The following is an 18,138-nucleotide window of genomic DNA, read 5'->3' as shown; positions in this document are numbered from 1 at the left end:
CTCTCCAGGGCTCCCGCGATGACTGGCAATCACCACACACTCAGCAGCTTGCAGTAGTCAGTGACCAGGCTGCCTCGCTCCCGTCTGCCAGGTCAGAAAACCTCCCTCCCGGAAAGAAACTATTAACCAGTCTCCAAGGAAAAAAGAAACCCTACAGTTTCCAAGTCCAGGGGATTCCCCACAACTCTCCCCCCCTTTTTTTTCTTTAAAGGAAACTTTGTGGTTTCCAATTGTAGAGGCCCTTTGAACCTCACAGGAGTTTATTCTTCTCAAAGGAAACATTTCCAGTGGGGGTAAGGTGTGGGGATGGAAGCTCTTAATTCCCTTGGGGGTTGGGGAGAGAAGCCGGCTTGGACGTAAATCATGGGCAGTGCAGCATACAGAGAGAAAGAAGCACAGAATCCTTGGTTTCCATGTGAATTCATATGTGAGTTACTGAGTTTTATCTGGATCCTGGATCCTGAGAGGGGACCATTTTCTACCCTTAAAAAGTTAATTCAGGTCTTTAAAAATGAAAAAGAAAGTTATGGAACCAAGCTTTTCTTCAACTGGGCAGTGTTTAAATGATGAACGTTGGCGAGATATAGGCTCTTTCCTGGTGACTTGTTACCATTTGTATATGGGCAATGGCCCCTCCCTGACCTGAAAAAGATGGCTCAAACTCGTTTCTCAACTTGCTAGTGTCACTCGTGTCTGCTGTTTTAGTCCAGGGCTGCATTGTGCCATTTTGGGGGAGGACTGAAGTCATGGGGAGGATTGAGATGTGTGTGTGTGGCACTTGATGATGAGGGAAATCATGTAGATGAATTCTCTGTTTTATATGTTGTCTTTGTGGGATGCTAATCTAAGAAGTCTACACAGTTAACACTCTATACTGAAGCAGGGTTCTGCTGTCATATTCTTACTTTAGCAAATGGTTAGGAAAGAAAGCACTGATTCTAGAACATGAAAGCTGTGTGTTAGTCCCCACTATGTGCTACCTCACCACATATCACCTTCCTTTTTCCTCTTTCCCTAGGTGCTTGGGCGGGAAGTATATACATCTAATAACCAGCTCGGAGGCATCCAGATTATGCACAACAATGGAGTGACGCACAGTACTGTATGTGATGACTTTGAAGGGGTTCTTACAGTCCTACACTGGCTGTCCTATATGCCCAAGGTAGGTGTCCCTCCCACTGACACAAACTGGGTAAGCCTACCTTTTGAAGTGTCCGGATGTCATTGCACATTATGTATAGAATTCTTAATATTAGAATTTTTTTATCTATCCTTTTGTTGATTCCTCTTTTACTGAAAAAAACGTTCATTTTCAATATGGCTTTGGATTACATTGAGTAGGTTTCCTGAAAATGCTTTCTTGCCCCATGAATTTTTATGGCATATGTGGCCACAGACCCCAGCACATTAGGACTCTGGCCTTGGGCACAGTCACTTTCCTCATATAACCTTTTCTCCCATTTGATTACTGAGAATCACATAGTATTGCTTCCTAGAAATCAAAAACAGAAGGGCTGCATTTTTTTTTTCAGGACTTTTAATGAGACTTATAGTCAGTATGCAGTTTCCTGGACTTGACAGATGGTTGCGATGTTATGAGATTACTGTAAGAGTTGGAGCTTATAATTCCACATGTGGCCTCCCCTCAGCTTTTGTCACTGAATTTGAATACGGGAAGCTTCTGACAATTATTGTGGTCTTTCACACTTTCCCCCCCTCTCCAATCTCCTTTTAGAATGTTCACAGTCCAGTTCCTCTCCTTAATTCCAAGGATCCCATTGATAGAATCATCGAGTTTGTCCCTACAAAGGCCCCCTATGATCCCCGATGGATGCTGGCAGGACGTCCTCACCCAAGTAAGTATACTTTTGTTCTATCCTCTCAGATCTAGTCAGCATCTCCTACATCTGTCCCACAAGCTATCAATTTATGTCCATTTCCTTCTTTCTGCTGCATGGTCACTGTGATCTGTACACAGTGGCCAGTAGCAGAGGAAGAGAGGCTCCTAAATGGTGGTTGTGGGAGAAGGCAGGGCTTTGATATGACCAGCTATACAAAAGTAACAAGGTTTATCAAAAAGAAAACCCAAGGTATGACAGTCTAAAGCAAGAATTAGCAAATGCCAAGAGGAACAAATGAGATGTGACCTAAAAGTCAGTCACTGGCAGAGAGCAGTCACCAAGCTCAGAACTCTGAGTCTCCTTCATAAATTTGCTTTCTCTTCTTTGCTTTAAGCAGCACTTTACATACAAGAAGTTCAAACATCTTAGCAAATATTGTCAGGCACAGAGATTATACCTAATCCCTGAAAATAAATAGAAATGAACCAGATAATATTGGAAAAGTACTTCAAGATTTTTAAACAGTAATATTAAACATTTGTCATCAGCTAGTATCATGCCCACTTCATATGACACTTCGTTATCCTCTTACCTTGCTGATATTCCAGTACTATATTTCTTCTGGGAATTTTTCAGAACTTTAAATTCTGTAAACGTGGGAACCTTAGAAATCATCTGGTCGTCACACCACCTTCAGATAGATTTAACTTATTCCATTCTGGAAAAATTGAGGCTTACTCTGAGTAAAGAGATCATCTCTTAGAAACCCTGTCTGTTGTTTGAATAGATAGTGTTATTTTTGCGAAGTCCTCCTTTGAAACCAAAATTCTTGTTGCTACATTCAGGTGTGGGTTTTTGTTTTTTGTTTTTTTTTGGAATTTGTGTTGTTTTGAGTTGTCAGAAGCAACTATTTCAAAGACACTATGTATATAAGAAAGAATAAAAGGGAAAAGGTGCTAATGAAGTTTCATTGAATTTAAAGAAAATTGAACATTTAAATTAGTTCAGAGAGAGAGAGAAATATCTTCAGAGTGAGGCTGAAAGGGAAATTGCTGATATTTTACTTCAACAAGGGGTTGATTGACTTTTGTTTAAAATTTTGCTTCTAATCTTCAGATACTTTTCATTAATCTTAATAAAATTAAAAAGTTTCACACAAAGCTCAGAAAAATCATAATAGATTAGGATCTGTTATCAGGATGATGACTAACCACAACTCCAAAGGACTAATGATGAAATGTGGTGTATTCAATGCTGAGTGGAACATATTTTGTTGGACATGGCCAATGCAGAAATGTTTTCTTTTACTATACATGTTTGTAACAGCAGTTTTGCTTTTCTTTCACACTGTATTAGAAGGGCAGTAGGATTAGAGTGGGAGAATGGATGTTTGCTGTTTGAAAAAAAATAAAATCTTTAAAAAAAATGTGGCAAGTACAAACTCAAAAATGCTAAGTCTGAAAAATAGATAAAGAAAAAATCATGGGTAACTCTTCTTCCCCCCCCTGCCCCCCATTTTTGTGCTATGGACATGATCAGGATCATGTGTCTAAGGTTTCTTTCCAGTCTTAAGATAAATTGTACCTTTCTCTGGATTTGAAATAGGCATCTCTCCCTCTGGAATTCACAGTAGGCCCTAGTGACTGTTCTCTTGGGAAAAGAAGGACCCAGCTGAGCTGAGTTCTAAGTCCTATATCTGAACTAAATGCAGCCTAGGCTTTTGGGGAGCTGTAAAGCCAAATTGCCACAGCAATAGCTCAGCAATGACAAAAGAAAAATCTATAAGGCAGAAGGGTTTTTTTTTTAAGGAGAATTATTACAATTCTGAAATGACTTCTATATTCATTCTATTCTTAAATTAAGTAGGAAACATGAAATGATCTAATCATGTAAGAGAATCAATTTTTAAAGATCCTGATGGACATTGGCAAATTACTGGCTTGATTTGAGATGATCAAAATTTGAGTCTCTGCCTGCCTCTTCCTTAGGAAAGGTGGAATTGGAGTAAGGGTGAGGAGGATAGTTTGAACATATATGTCCCTTTCATATATGCTATAAAGTATGCGGCCATTAGCTCAGCTATTATTAATGAATTTCATGGAGTAAAATGAAATTTGTGATAAACTTAAGTTTTCTGGTTTTGGGATAATATTTTTTCATCATCTCCTCTGTAATTCATCCTGCTGTCTGTGTGCTGCTAACACTCGCTCCCAAATCAAGTGACTTCAGATTTTAATTTAGTGGAAGCGTTAAGGAAAGCAGATGATTCTCCATGATAAGTTAAAGCAGATATCTTGTAGGTGAAAAGTTAAAGCCATTTATTAGAGGAGATAGTGCTGTGATATTCTTCAAACTGACGCCCGACACGAGACCAGAATCTAAACGATCAGCTTTGGGCTCACGATAGAGAGATAATTTTGAAATGGATGATCACATTTTACACTGGGGCCATGGAGGTAAGGAATGTAGAACACAGTAATTACAAGTTTGGTCTTGATAAAACACTCTCCATCCTGTTTAAGTCAGCAGAGGTTAGCTTGCTCCGATCTCCACTTTTAATTGGTTTTGGACTTGGGTTTTTAGGGGGCGGAGGGCCATGTTCAAATTAAAGCAGTCACTGAGAAAACTGCGTACTGAGGGGACAATCTTGGAAACAGTTATTTGCACAAGCTTTATAGGGGCTTGATCTAACACAGAAACCTGTGGAATGAAAGTTTTCTGTTTTGACTGAGTTGCTGAAATTAACATGTTTCACTAGTGAGGGGAAGTGAAAGTTCTGGAAGCAATACTGGCATTAAATGTGCTCATTGGGTATTATATTTTTCCTGTCAGTCAGCAAGCAGGAAGTAGAAATGGTCCTTTGCTGTAGATCGGATACACATTGTTGGCTGTAAATAAAGTGAATAAATTCTTCTAGGTAATTTGACCTTCCCCCTTTTCTCCCCAAATTCACTATCTTGTGTTCAGACACCATCTGATCATTTATGCTTATAAGTGACCATCTTCAGCTTTCCGTTAAAAAAAATCAGTGAACTTAAAATTGTAACCTAGGTTTTAAAATAGAAATAGGCATTTTGAAAACATATTTAATGACTTGGCTGCCTTTTGACAAATGTTTGTGGTGTCTTGAAAAAAAGCCAAGTTATTTATTTAAAAGCATGCAAACTCTCTCTGCTATCTGAACCCCATCGTTTAACAATAAATGATGCCTCTGCTGATAAATGACTCTCTTTATGCAGACTAGCAAATGAAATAGGAGATGATGTCTGAAGGCAGATGAACGTTCAGCAGCCTAATGCTCACATGTATTATAATTTATTTTTTCAAATGAAACCTAAAAGGCAAACTCAAAATCCAATCTTTAAATTCTTGTGTTGGAATTTTTGGTGGATTTTTTTTTATCTCTTCTGATTGTTCTGTCATCTTCTTCCTATAGCTCAGAAAGGTCAGTGGCTGAGTGGATTCTTTGACTATGGTTCCTTCTCCGAGATCATGCAGCCTTGGGCACAGACAGTTGTGGTTGGTAGAGCTCGGTAAGACTTATGTTGCTTGGTAATAAGAACAAAAACCTTCCTGTACCAAAGCTCTTGGCTGACACTTCTATTTTTATCTAAGGCTTTTTGTGTGTCCTGGATCCCTTGGTCAGGCTGGTGAAACCTATGAACCCCTTCCCAGAACTCTTATTAAATAATTGATTGAATTGCTAAGTTTCATTTAGAGGTTAGAGAAAATAAAGATGTCGTTTTTTCCCCTTCTGAGTTCACAGACACAGCTCATTGCAAATCTGACTATGGACCTCATTTAAGAACCCTAGCTCTAAACTTTCTGATTCATAGTCTTACACCAGGTAGCCTAACTGAGCATTGGTTCCCTACGGACATTTCTTGTGTAATCCAGATGAAACTTTTGCTTCTGATAGTGATCTTGGAAACAGAGGCCCCTCATTGGACGAAAAAGAAAGAGAACACAGAAGGCAACAGGTGAATTAAATGCCTGTAGCTTTATTGACCCTGGGAGAAATCTCTTTAGTGGCATGAAGATTATTTACAAAGTAACCTCATTATGTGGCTCCATAATCAGATTTGACTTCTTTAAAAAAGTTTAACAAAAACTGGAGTGCAAGAAGCTATAGGTTGGGGGAATACCTACTTTTCTGAAGTGGGAAATTGAAGTTTCTATTAAATTTTAATACCCAGTCTAAGGAGAGATTCTCTTAACAATATTCCCTGCATGGAGTAATCTGCAGTGCTCCCTGTAGCACCTGCCAAGCCTGATCTTAATCTAGTTCTGCACTGCTGAGACATACTGCCCTGGGGACCAGCATCTGGCGCTCACCGTTCTCTTAGGAGCAATCATTTTTCCTTATCTTTGTGGAAAGTGGCATCTGCTTGAGATTCTCCAACATGCCACATTGTCTTGAGATTTAGATTCCAACCTTGAAAATAACTCTAGGTTTTGCAGTTCCCTCAGCCTCGCAAGGCAGTGCTCATTTTGGTAGCAACAAGGAGCTGTCTGATGGTGAGTCTCATAGATAGGGTCTTGTGTATTGAATTTGAAGGACTCAGGGCTGGTTACAGAGAATGCTGAAGCTCACAGTGACAGGACTCCAGATTTTCTTAAAGTCTACTATCTCATCGTGGCAAACAGGTGTTTGCAGCCCAGTTAAATCATTTAAAAATGTCTATTGAAAATTATACCAAAGAGAAAAAAGAGAGACACAGAAATGAAACCAACTAGTTCTTCTTACCATCTTCCCAAATCTGCCTCAAGAACCCAGCGTGTAGATTTTGACCATCACTATGTCACCAACTTCTTGTGAGCCCAAGCAAGTTTAACTACTCTGCTGCAGTCTTCCTCTCTAGAGAGAAAATATACAGATGTTAAACCCCAAGATCCTGTCAGTCAGTGTAAAGGGCTTTGAGGTCTTCCCATAGGAAGCAGATAATAAGGCTTCATCTATTTTATTATGTTTGAAGAAAACCACAGAATTTTCCCTTAGAGCAAACATATTGAGAGAACATTTAGCTCTTGTTTGTACTCATGTTTATAGCTATCCCTAACCTGACACTTTTTCTTTATATTTGACAAGTTCTGAGCTTCATTGTGTTACATGCACATGCACACACACACAAGTATATAAAAAAAACAAATGGAGCTTACTTCTTTCAAAAGCAATGGCATTTCAAAAAACAAATATAAATGTATTCTTCTGGGATTGTTACTGTAAGTGCTGCCAAAACTCATCTTTGGTATGTATGTTTGGAATATGTGTGCTATTGGCTGTAAATTGTCTTTTATTATTCCATGGCACCTTGTCCAGGGACACACTATAAAACAAGATGTAGCATCTTCATGTGCTAGCCTGATAAAATTTATATGAAGTATAATGGAAAACAGAAGTTGTTCTGAGCTGTTTTCAAGTTCAATAAATAACTGTAATACTCGGATAAAGATGTTCTTTATTAGGTCACATGGGCCCTAATATATAAGTTATAAGTTACCGATTTAGGGTGGCTTTTGCAATTACAAGTTTCCAGTTGGATTGTTAATCATTGGGAATAGGAATATTTCCAAACCCTCCTGTGTACCTCCTGCTCGTTGTCTGGGATGTCTGGAGTGCTTTGCATCTTATTTGGTACAGGCAGGTGATGGGGGAGGGATGGTTGAGTGGTCCCTACCTAGTCCCCAACAGGTCTTTTGGGATAACAGGAAATCTATTTCTACTAGCCACTGTAATGGCCAGAACCCTTCCTGAGAAAGTTTGCAATGGACTGTCTGTGGGGATTGAAAAACTAATACATTCCAGCCTTACCCCTACGGAATGAAGCTAAAATTGAACTACATCTTGGGACTTCAAAGTTCTTTTTCTACTGTAGGATCATATCTCTCTGTTCCCCTACGATGTCATTCTTGGGTTTTCACCAGATAATCTTTGTGAGTAGGATCAAGTTGGAGAGATACAAAGAGGCTACAGGGACTTTGGAGTTCTGTTCAGACATTTTAAATTAATCTTCCCATGTAAACCTGGAGATGTATCTTGTGTTACCAAGATTCTCAGTCTCTGGCAGTTACATCTGCCACTCATTTCAAGTGGAAGAAGTTAAAGGTTTTTTAACTGCTTCTTTCTTTTTTGCTACCTTCCTATACATATGGTCCCTATACATACACTCTCATCTGTCCTGTGAATCCAGATTTATTCTGATTGAAGAAAACACTCTTAACGCAAAACTACAGGGGATTATAACTTTAGAACTAGACAAGACCTTAGAGATCATTTAGTGCATAGCTCTTAGGATGAACCTGGTTTGTCTATTGCTTCGTCTCCCCCAGAACACTAATGTTCTGTTCTGCTTTTCTGTAATTGGGTGGTAGTCTCTTGATGCTGTTTGCTGTGGTTAACTTTGGGGTGATATGGGTGTTTCCAAAAACTCTGTGGCCTTTCTGTGTTCCCTCTAGTTATTTCTCATGATGTCTGTTTGGTATTGAATCTAGGCCACAAATGTGGTCCCTAAAAAACCCAGATTTTCTCTTCCCTCTCCTTTAGCATTATTTGTTTCTCTTTCCACACTATCCTCTTCTTTTCTCCATCCCCCACCCTTTTTTGGTGTGGGATTGAAAAGTAAATGACTAGTTACAGAAAGATAACATCTGAATTCCTCTGTGCCTCATCTGTTTTCAGGCTAGGAGGTATACCTGTAGGAGTTGTTGCTGTAGAGACCAGAACAGTGGAGCTCAGTATCCCAGCTGATCCTGCCAACCTGGACTCTGAAGCCAAGGTAGGTTGCCTCTGGGGCACATTGAGTGTCTATGTGAAGGACTGCTTAAAATCTTCTGTAGAGCCTATGACCATAATGGAGACTTTGTAGACTACCAGTTTTATTAGAGGAGAAAAGTTGGGGCCCTTTGATGTTCAAGATTACTAGTAGTCTGGATGATGAGGCTAAATGAATCACAGGTTATCTTGTGTCTGAAAAATCAGACATTTATGGTATTTCTGATCTACTGTAGTACATGCCAACAAATAGTCCATGGCTGTGCTCATGACACTCTGAAGAGTCACAGGCTACATTGATGTATATGTGTGGAGGGTTTACGTAAGTCAGATTCTTCAAGGATTCTGCCCCATCCACTACCTACTACACAGGGAAAGATTGAGAACTTTGAACAGGAGTGGGTGGGGGCTTCAACATTGTTCTGTATACTAGAGTATGGAACTTAGCAGAAAACAAGAAACTTTGGGTTTGAATCTTAGCTATGGTGCTTATCTGCTGTGTGACTTGGGACAAGTTACGGGACCTCTCCTAGTCTCTTTTTCTGCCTGATAAAGATCAATAATAGTTTACCTGACTACCTCACAGGGTTGTTGTGTGGAAATAACTTAGAGAAGTAAGGTCCTTGATTTTATGGGATATAGGATTCCAAATCTCTTTTTTCATCAGTAAAGCCTGGTTCACCTTAAAGAAACTCTCCCCCTCAAACAGTGTTCTTAATAATATTTCCCTCTTTAACTTTTCCCAACAGATAATTCAACAGGCAGGACAAGTTTGGTTTCCAGACTCTGCATTTAAGACCTATCAAGCTATCAAGGACTTCAACCGGGAGGGACTTCCCCTCATGGTCTTTGCCAACTGGAGAGGCTTCTCTGGTGGAATGAAAGGTGATCTCCTTTACCGATGCTCTGACTCTTGCCAGAGGGCCTTCACATGCTTGAGGAGAATGAAGGCAGGGAAAGGGCAGAAAAATGGCAGTGTGTTGTATAGCTAGCTCCATGTGAACTTTGAAGAATACTCACTGAGGACGTTGTGAGTATGTCTGATGTTGCTGTAGCTTTGAGTTCAGTTTTCACAGTTGCATTTCAAATAGTGTAGTATACCTTTACTTGACACTAAAAGAATTTATTATACTCTGTTCCTTCCCCTCCAAAAGTGTACCTTGGTAAAGTTATCCCATTAAGGTTCTGAATAATGGTGAAAGATAGATTCTTAATTGGAAGAATTAAACAGATTCCATACTAAGGGACACTCTTTGTGGCAAATTGTGATGTTTCCATAATTCTCTCACCACAACTCTGGGTCTGTGACTCCAGTTAAAACTGTCCTTCAGTGGAAAGAACGATTTCTCTTCTGTCCTTCTGTGGGAGTTGATTATTCCATAACTGACCAATACCACCCTTTTCTGAGTGTCCATAGGATAAAGAGCATTCTACTAATGAATAAATTACATGCTTGCATGTATGGAAGAGAAAACATTTTTATTAAATACTTGAATATTGCAGGGATTGTACTAAGTGCTGGGAATATAAATATGAAAAAGAAGATTGTCCTTCCCTTAAGGAGATTACATTCTAATAGGAGAAGTTAATACTTAGAAGGAATGGAGGGCAGGAAAGCAAGCTTGAATCTGAGGAGTCATAGAGATGTTGCGTCAGTGTTTATGGCAGTTGGTTTATATGACCTTTCCAGAATCAGTAGTTTGATTGATTCACTACTATACCCAAAGCAAGAGGCTGGGAAGGAGGATAGAGCAGGCAGGTGACAAGGTGACCTGAGTGGGTGACTGAATTGGGATGTGAAGGTAAAGCATGGGTCTATGTTCTGGGGCCAACTAGATATAATGGTTTGTACCCATTCAGCCATCAGTCAAGTGGCTGGGCCCCAAGAAGGGCATTCCAAAGCAAAGTAGATTTACTTCCCTCACAACTTGGGGCATGGATTCTGGAGATCCACGTCCTTTGTATAGAGTACTGGGCCAAGTAATTGCTGAAAATCCAGGCAGTGGCAACAAGTAAATGGCAAGATGGTCTTGAGTGGATGACTAGATGGGATGTGATGGTAAAGATGAATATCGAGAGAAAATAGATGGCCTTCAGTCTAGGGAGGATTATGGGCCTAATACCTATGTAGAAGACATGCAGGACACAAGGTAAGTACATAGACTAGTCAGTACTTAATTTAATTATGAGGAACTATGACGTCTGCAGAGAGTAGTTTGAGAACAGAGGCCGCATGCAGTGTATGCATGAGTTCAAATGAAACACAACTGAAAGCCAGTTCTCAAGAACAAGGCCAAGTGGAAAGCAGAAGCAAGTTGTGCCAGTGAGGCAGAAGGCAGCATGTTGTTGGCACATTTCTGCCCTGTGCTTCTCTTAGGGAGGCCTGATCTCTGAGGTAATTCATTTGTCCTCACTGACCCCCGCCCTGAAGAGAGATAGTGTTCCCCAATCCAACAGATAAAATAAATCGACACATAAACTGGGATAAGTCAAGGATGTTGCTTGAGTGCTGGACCACCATTCTTTTTAACCATAATCTTCAGCTTGTTGAGCATGAATTTTTAGGACTGATCAGGATATTGGATTAAAGTACTGTGTGACAGGATTCCCTAGAACCTGTGTTAATACCTGGCACATGTTAAGTATTGACTGTGTCACTGTGAATGGAAGTCACCTTTGGGGGTTGTAGAATTTACTTTTTCTGACATCTGATGAAGCTTGTTCTGGTCAGTCTCAGTGATACTGTTCAAGTGTTAGTAAATAACCTCAGTTCATGCCAGTGTGCCACTTGTGGGCAGATTCTCATTCTTTGCTTTGAGCTTTGGCCAGCTCCCAGCTTGGACTATCTGCCCTAGCATAGTTGGCATGATTTTTAAAACATAGTTCTACAGTTGAACAGTCCTAATGTGAATCCAAATCCCTTTGAAATTAATTAATCCCTACCTCCTACCCTCTCCTTCTCAACATGTTTATCAGTGTGATAATGTCTTGTGGGTATGTCTCACCTTTGCTGATGAACAGCTTACTTTAGTTACATAGACAAGATGTTCAGGATCTAGAAGTGAGATATTGGTCTAGGATAGGCAGAGGCCAACTCTTGTCTTCTGGAGTTTGGTTTCAGAACCATCAATTGGAGCTGGAGCTGGAGCCTTACAATGGAAGCACTGCTGTTTGCATTTCCACATCACTTGTTACAAGTAAGCTTTAGGGGAAGGTGCAGGAGTGGAGGGTGGAGAGCAAGGTAGGTGTAGTTAGGGGAAGAATGGCACCTTTTATATTTACATACAGGATAGGATGTTTTCTCCATATTATCTCATGTAAGGAGACCTAGGCAAAAAGCCTCTTGTCACTCTCCATGTCCCTTGGGGAGATGTTTGCAGTTTTGGTTTCAATACTGGCTGGGGATTATACAGGGAGGGAAAATAAACAATTATGCCATCCCTCAGTGCACACAAACACACAGCCAGGAGCCGACTGCACTGTGGGTAAAATGACTCCAAAATTGTGTGTAATGAGTAGGAAAAGATTAGAGACAGCTCTTGCTATGCTGAAAATTGACATTAGTGGAGGGAAAAAAAAACTCTTTACTAGTCGGCCTAGGAGGTCTAATTCAAGCAGTAAAAATATAAATAAATAAATAAAAGCATATCAAGATGGTATTGGGGCTTTTTTTTTCAATGAGCTCTATCTGGCCGGAAGGCTATTCAGCATAATGCAAAATTAAATTATAAAAACTGACTGAATATTTAGATGGAAGAGCCATTTGGAAGCAGTTTATTTAGACGAACCGGCAATGACCCACAACAGGGAGACATCAAGCGTGAAATTTACTAGAAATTAGCACCAGGGTCCCAGCCTCAGCATGAATAGTTTGATAGGATGCAAATCCCAGTGATATTAAGCTGCTTCACTGCTGGTGCTACAGGGTCACTCTCACTTGGCTTTTCATGTTATACTTATTATTTTTTCCTGGGACAGGTTATAAATAACAATAAAAAAATGTTTATTGAAAACTTTAACTGGAATGAAAGCTTGTTTTAAATCTCTGATTACTTGGATGTTGAAATACCGTACTGGCCACCCTTAACAGGCTCATGAGGAATGTTATGTGTATGCAGCTTGTGTACGCTTGATACTTGCCTTCAGTGTCTTGCTGATAATCCAGCCCAGACCAATGAAATCTATTCTGTTTTCAAAATGTGGGGCACTGTGGAAACACAGAAAGATGCTGGTCACCTCTTTCCTTTGTTTAATGTGTATGGTATCACTGTGAAGACTTTAGGCAAGTGTATACCTTGACACTGAAAAGACTGAAGGTGAGAGTCATGTAGGGAATATGGCTGTTCTCTGTGCGGTGTACCAGAGCTTATGGAATTCCTGTGTCTTTGGGGGAACATCCATCTACTTTTCTCCCCCAGAGCATGAGGTTTAAAGGCTTGAATGTAGCTTTAAAAATTTGGCAGACTGAGTTGCCAGCCAAGATCCTTGGGGATCCCTCTTTGCTGTGCATTTGCTCCAACTCTTAAATGTGTACTCTAGAGTGGAAGGATTTTAGGCATGTCTGTCTGTCTGTCTGTCTGTCTGTCTGTCTGTCTGTCTGTCTGTCTCCCCCCTTTCCCCCCTCCCCCTCTCCCTTCCCCCCTCTCTCTATGTGTGTGTGTGTGCGTGTGTGTGTGTGTATGTTATTTGTTTACTGCTTCTTGACCTGTATTTTAAAATCTTTGGTTTTCAAAATGGTGGCTTTGCTTAAACAAGGCCAAATCTCTCCCAGTCTGCAGCAATGGTTTAGTGTCAGACTGCGTAACACTTGTGGCTCTCTGTCAAACACATAGCACAGGCATCAGGTACAAGGTCTCCAGCTTTGGTAGACTTACTCGGAGGGCTTCAGTTGCTATTTTCTCACAGTAACTTAGCAATTCTGGGTCTTGGAAAGAACTCACGTGGCGCTGGATAAAGAATTGCCACTGGTCCTTGGCATAGGAAGCATGGTTGTCAGTACCATTCTTGATTATCCAGGGCTGCTTCCTGGCCTTGATGGTATCATTTTATTTAACCATAGTATCCAGTGTAATACAGACGATAGCTCCAATCCATTGTCTTGCCTAGCATTAAGATCCTCTGGGCAAATGTGTGTGTGTCTCTGTGTATGCGTGTGTGCACACACCTCTCTCCCCTCTTTCCCCCACACAGACAAATATATTCTGTCCCACTGTTTTTCTTTTCTTCTTCTCTCCCTTGAGTCCTGTCTTCTCTTTCCTTTCTCCATTGATACCATTAAGGACCACTCTTTTCTGGTTTTCTAGGGATATACTCTTGGCAGCACTGACAAATGTAATGCTAATTACACAATTATTTTATGATATAGCACTAGCAGAAATATCTACTAAAGAATTAATTTACTTAAAATAATTTGAATCAAGCAATTATTTTCATAACCACAGAATTAGTGTAAAGTACTTAAAGTACTTTATTTGTAGCTCTTCATAATACAGCAGTTGTATAATTAGCAATAAATTTTTTGAATCTTTTCTTCCTTCTGCAAACAATTGTCTTCTCTCTGACCATGTATACATATAGAGTTCCACATAGAGAGTAGTCTCTCACTGAGACTGCTTAGAATGATGAAGAGGATGTGAATTTCCCTGAATCTTCAAAAACTTGACTGATGAAAAGGAAAGAAGGGTAGTGTTTTGCAGGGAAGTGGCTTGAGAGTATGTGTGCATACTGAGGGACATACCTTAAATTGCCAGTTAATCATAATGAGCCATGTTTTGCGTGCTTTTAAAATTCCTTTAGAATATCCCTTTATAACAGAATTTCAGTAGTTCTTGTTCATTCCAAACCCAGATTTTTGTCTCTGTAAAGAAGTCCGTTGTTTCCATTACTTGGTAATCTGAAAAGACCTGGTGTTTTTCTCTTAAAATGTTACCTCTGACATATACAGCCCAACATCTGGAATCATAAAACTGAAACTTAAGTGGCGTTTAGACTTCAGTGAACTGGGAAATGAAGAAAAGTCCATAAAATGTTCAACTACAAAAGACTGACCTTCATTTCCAAGGTCATACTTTATTCTCCTACCAGGAGCCCTTTTTGCCTTCTGCTTTGAACTTAAGCCTCTGGGACCTTGGGCAGGTCCCACTGTTTTCTCCTTTACAAAGTAAGGAAGGACAGTCAATCTGACTGTCCCCTTAAGACTGTAACTTTTCCAGGAAGCATTTTTCAAGGGTTAAAGTTCATATTCTCCAGAACAAAATGCAAATGTAAATACTTTGGTGTTAATCACATTTTAGGAGTTGATGTTCCAAAGTGCACATTGACAAGTAGGATGGTAGACTGTCAAAGCATTTTGCTCTAACACTTCAGGCACTGATGAATTGGAAACTGTTAGCTCTGGAGTCAGGATTTGAACCCTGGCTTTGCCACTTAGTGCCTGTGTGACCTTGGGTAAATGTTTAACTTATCAGAGCTTCAGTTTTCTTATCTGTAAAATGCTGGTGTTGGGCTACGTGACCTCTGAAGTCCTTCCAGTTCCAAATCTATGAGCTTTTGGATACAGAATAGAAGATTAAATCCTAGTTTTCAGGAAACTTATATTATGCTAGAAAAGATAAAATATCACATGTAGATGAAAACGAAACAAGTTATAAACACCATATGAAAAAACATGTTAAGACTGTACAAACTGTCTTTTGCATCATAGAAGTCTGGAGAGGATACACGGTAAACAAGCAATCAAGAAGACTTCCTACAGGAGGTGGACTTTGAACATTCTGTATGAGAATCATTTCTCCCTGCATACCCTTTTTTTGGGCCCATGTTTGCTCAGTATAAAGGACTACCAGTGTGGAACATCTTCCACAAATGCAGATGAAGGGCTCATCTCTAACTTGTATAGTCTTAAAGTGAGTCCTCAGTTATTGTGAAGATAATTAGATGATTTGGCCATGGTCACACAACTATTAAGTGTCAGAGGCAGGAGTTAAGTTATGGTTTTCCTATTTCTACCCCTTTATATGTTTAAATGTTCTAGGAAAGGTAGTTGTTTGACATAATGATGCTTTGAGAGTAAGTGGTTTGGTTTCTAACTTTTTTTTTCTTTTAATCTTTCACAGACATGTACGACCAGGTCTTGAAGTTTGGTGCTTACATTGTGGATGGTTTGCGTGAATGCTCTCAACCAGTGATGGTTTACATCCCTCCCCAGGCTGAGCTCCGGGGAGGGTCCTGGGTTGTTATTGATCCCACCATTAACCCCCGGCACATGGAAATGTATGCTGATCGGGAAAGCAGGTACCTCTTCCCTATTTCTCATTGGCCATGTTTTAGAGGCCTTTGTCTTCATAAAGAATACTTAGATGTAACACAACTGCTGGATGTTGATTCTTAGCATGATTTTCCTCATTCCAAGCCCTTGACTAAGCTCTGAAGTCTTCTCTTCACCTTCCTTCTGACTGCTCAAGAGCTTCTTGTTCCCTGTATCCTATTACTGAAAACTAGTAAACTCTGACTGGGACTTCCAAACTCCTTAAAGATTGAATTTCTAACACCTGGATGAGTGGGAGAAAGCATCCTGATCCTTTTGGGAAATTAAATTTCATAGAATTTTGGGAGTTGCAAGAAACTTTAAAAACATCTAGTAAAATCTTTTCATTTTACAGATTAGAAAGCTGAGGGTGGGGGGATGGGATTAAATAATAAGACCAGGATCACTCAGCTGGTCACTGGCAAAGTTAGGATTTCAATCTAGGTATTCTGACCTGAAATCCAGGCTCTTCAGCAAAATCTGTTCTGCCTATAGTTCCCTACTGTCCTGAAAATTTGCTAAGCATAGAAACATTGACTTTTCTCCATTCTCCCCAAAGTCCCCAAAACTGTTTCTTTACTTTAAAACTCTTCCTTGAGAATTTATGAGTATAGCCTTAACTTCCAAAGCATCAGAACACTCGAAGGTCAAGATCCCCTATTTCAGGATTTACAGAGTTTTTACTTTATTTAAATTCGTATTACACAAATTTAACTTTATGTAAAGAATTCCAAAAGAAAAATCTACATTCCAAAAAATAGCTTTACTGTGCAGTACTGTTTCTGCCACTGTGCTTGATGTTTTGAGGTCTATTGCCCTGCCACCAAAAAAAAAACCTCAAGCCCTTAAAACAAAACCTTTCCAAGTAAAAGCAGAGGAATGGATACATAGCAGGATCCAGGTTCTTGGTTTGAGACCTCTGGCATCAAAAGAGACCTTTGGCTGTTCTGCCCATGTGTCCAGCTCCTGTCTTCTGTTGTCCTTGCTTGGAAACTAGATGTCTGTCCCCAGCCCCTGTGTGTTTTTTCTCTTGCATTTGCCTCTCTTTCTTAGCCCTCATGTGTCCTTGAACTGTGTGTGTGCCAGCTCCCTCCCTTCCCCACATCCACAGGCAAATTCACATTATGTAAAAATCACTTTACTTATGTAAAAATCACTTTATGTAGAGGTCTGCTGACCACTTCCATAAACTGAGAAGTGTCTGTACTTAAAATCCTGACTTTGACCCCAATTTCATGTTGAACCTCAGACAAGTTGTCTGGAATATTTAGGTCTCAGTCTGTTGAGTTTTGTAATAGGTAGCCTAATCCTAAATGTGCTCCTAAAGCACAGCGTGTTCCCTTTGGTGCATTGTCATAGCAGCAACCCCGTGGCTTTACCTGCTGCTGGCCCTAGCCCTGTCTGATCAGGGCCCCAGCAGGCTCTACATAGGAGAGCTCTTAGGGTTTCCTTTTCCTTCTTTCTGTGTGCAAACTGCTTAGCACCGAAGCCTTCTTATACAGTTTAAGTGCATCTTGGTCCCTTGTCACAATGCTTCTGTGTGCCTGTGTGTACACATATATATACATACACACACATACATATGTGGTTTCATTTTTAGTTTAGGAAATTAGCATTCTTATTCTTATGGCCCTTGTCCACAATAGGTGGTGGGATATGCTTTTTTCTTCCTTGGAGTTGGGAGTGGAGCTGGCCCAATAATGAGAATCATTTAATTTCTTTTTGCCAGTCCTTTTTCATACTTTGCTCCGATACGTTTCTCTTGTGCCTGTCTTTCTTTGTAAGGTTATTTTGGTAACCCATGGGTGGGTAGAACCATGAAGAATTTCATTTCCTGATCCACACATTGTGACCAGCAAGAGTCCGTTTTCTCTTTCTTAAAATTTCAGTTAGTTTTGTTTTTGTTTTTCTCATCAGAGGATCTGTTCTGGAGCCAGAGGGGACAGTAGAAATCAAATTCCGCAGAAAGGATTTGGTGAAAACTATGCGTCGGGTGGACCCCGTCTATATCCGCCTGGCCGAGCGATTGGGTATGTCTGGCTTGCCTTCCTGGCAGCTCAATGAGCCATTCAGCTGATTTGTAATGAGGGCATTCATAGGCCAGGGGAAGAGGCATTGGAGCATTTGATCACATTCATGATCATCTTTATTTACTGTCCTCCATATGGTAAAAAACCTGCTAGAAAGAAATGCTCTGTCTAGGGATGCGTGTGTATACA

At 40.1% G+C, this 18,138-nt stretch overlaps 1 protein-coding gene across 7 annotated transcripts in view; it reads left to right on the top strand.

The window, feature by feature from the left end:
• The window catches only part of ACACA (acetyl-CoA carboxylase alpha), a 268,158-nt gene that overhangs the window by 226,205 nt on the left and 23,815 nt on the right, over positions 1 to 18,138 (top strand). For all 7 annotated transcript variants that reach the window (XM_072646950.1, XM_072646948.1, XM_072646949.1 and 4 more), the window contains 7 exons: positions 1,019 to 1,162; positions 1,736 to 1,856; positions 5,278 to 5,374; positions 8,521 to 8,617; positions 9,363 to 9,498; positions 15,729 to 15,906; positions 17,837 to 17,949. In XM_072646950.1, the coding sequence (XP_072503051.1) occupies positions 1,019 to 1,162; positions 1,736 to 1,856; positions 5,278 to 5,374; positions 8,521 to 8,617; positions 9,363 to 9,498; positions 15,729 to 15,906; positions 17,837 to 17,949 (886 nt within the window). The remainder of the gene's footprint in view (positions 1 to 1,018; positions 1,163 to 1,735; positions 1,857 to 5,277; positions 5,375 to 8,520; positions 8,618 to 9,362; positions 9,499 to 15,728; positions 15,907 to 17,836; positions 17,950 to 18,138) is intronic.

The sequence above is a fragment of the Notamacropus eugenii genome, chromosome 2, assembly GCF_028372415.1.
Source record: "Notamacropus eugenii isolate mMacEug1 chromosome 2, mMacEug1.pri_v2, whole genome shotgun sequence".
NCBI classification, from domain to species: Eukaryota; Metazoa; Chordata; class Mammalia; order Diprotodontia; family Macropodidae; genus Notamacropus; species Notamacropus eugenii.
This window is presented reverse-complemented; position numbering and strand designations above follow the sequence as displayed.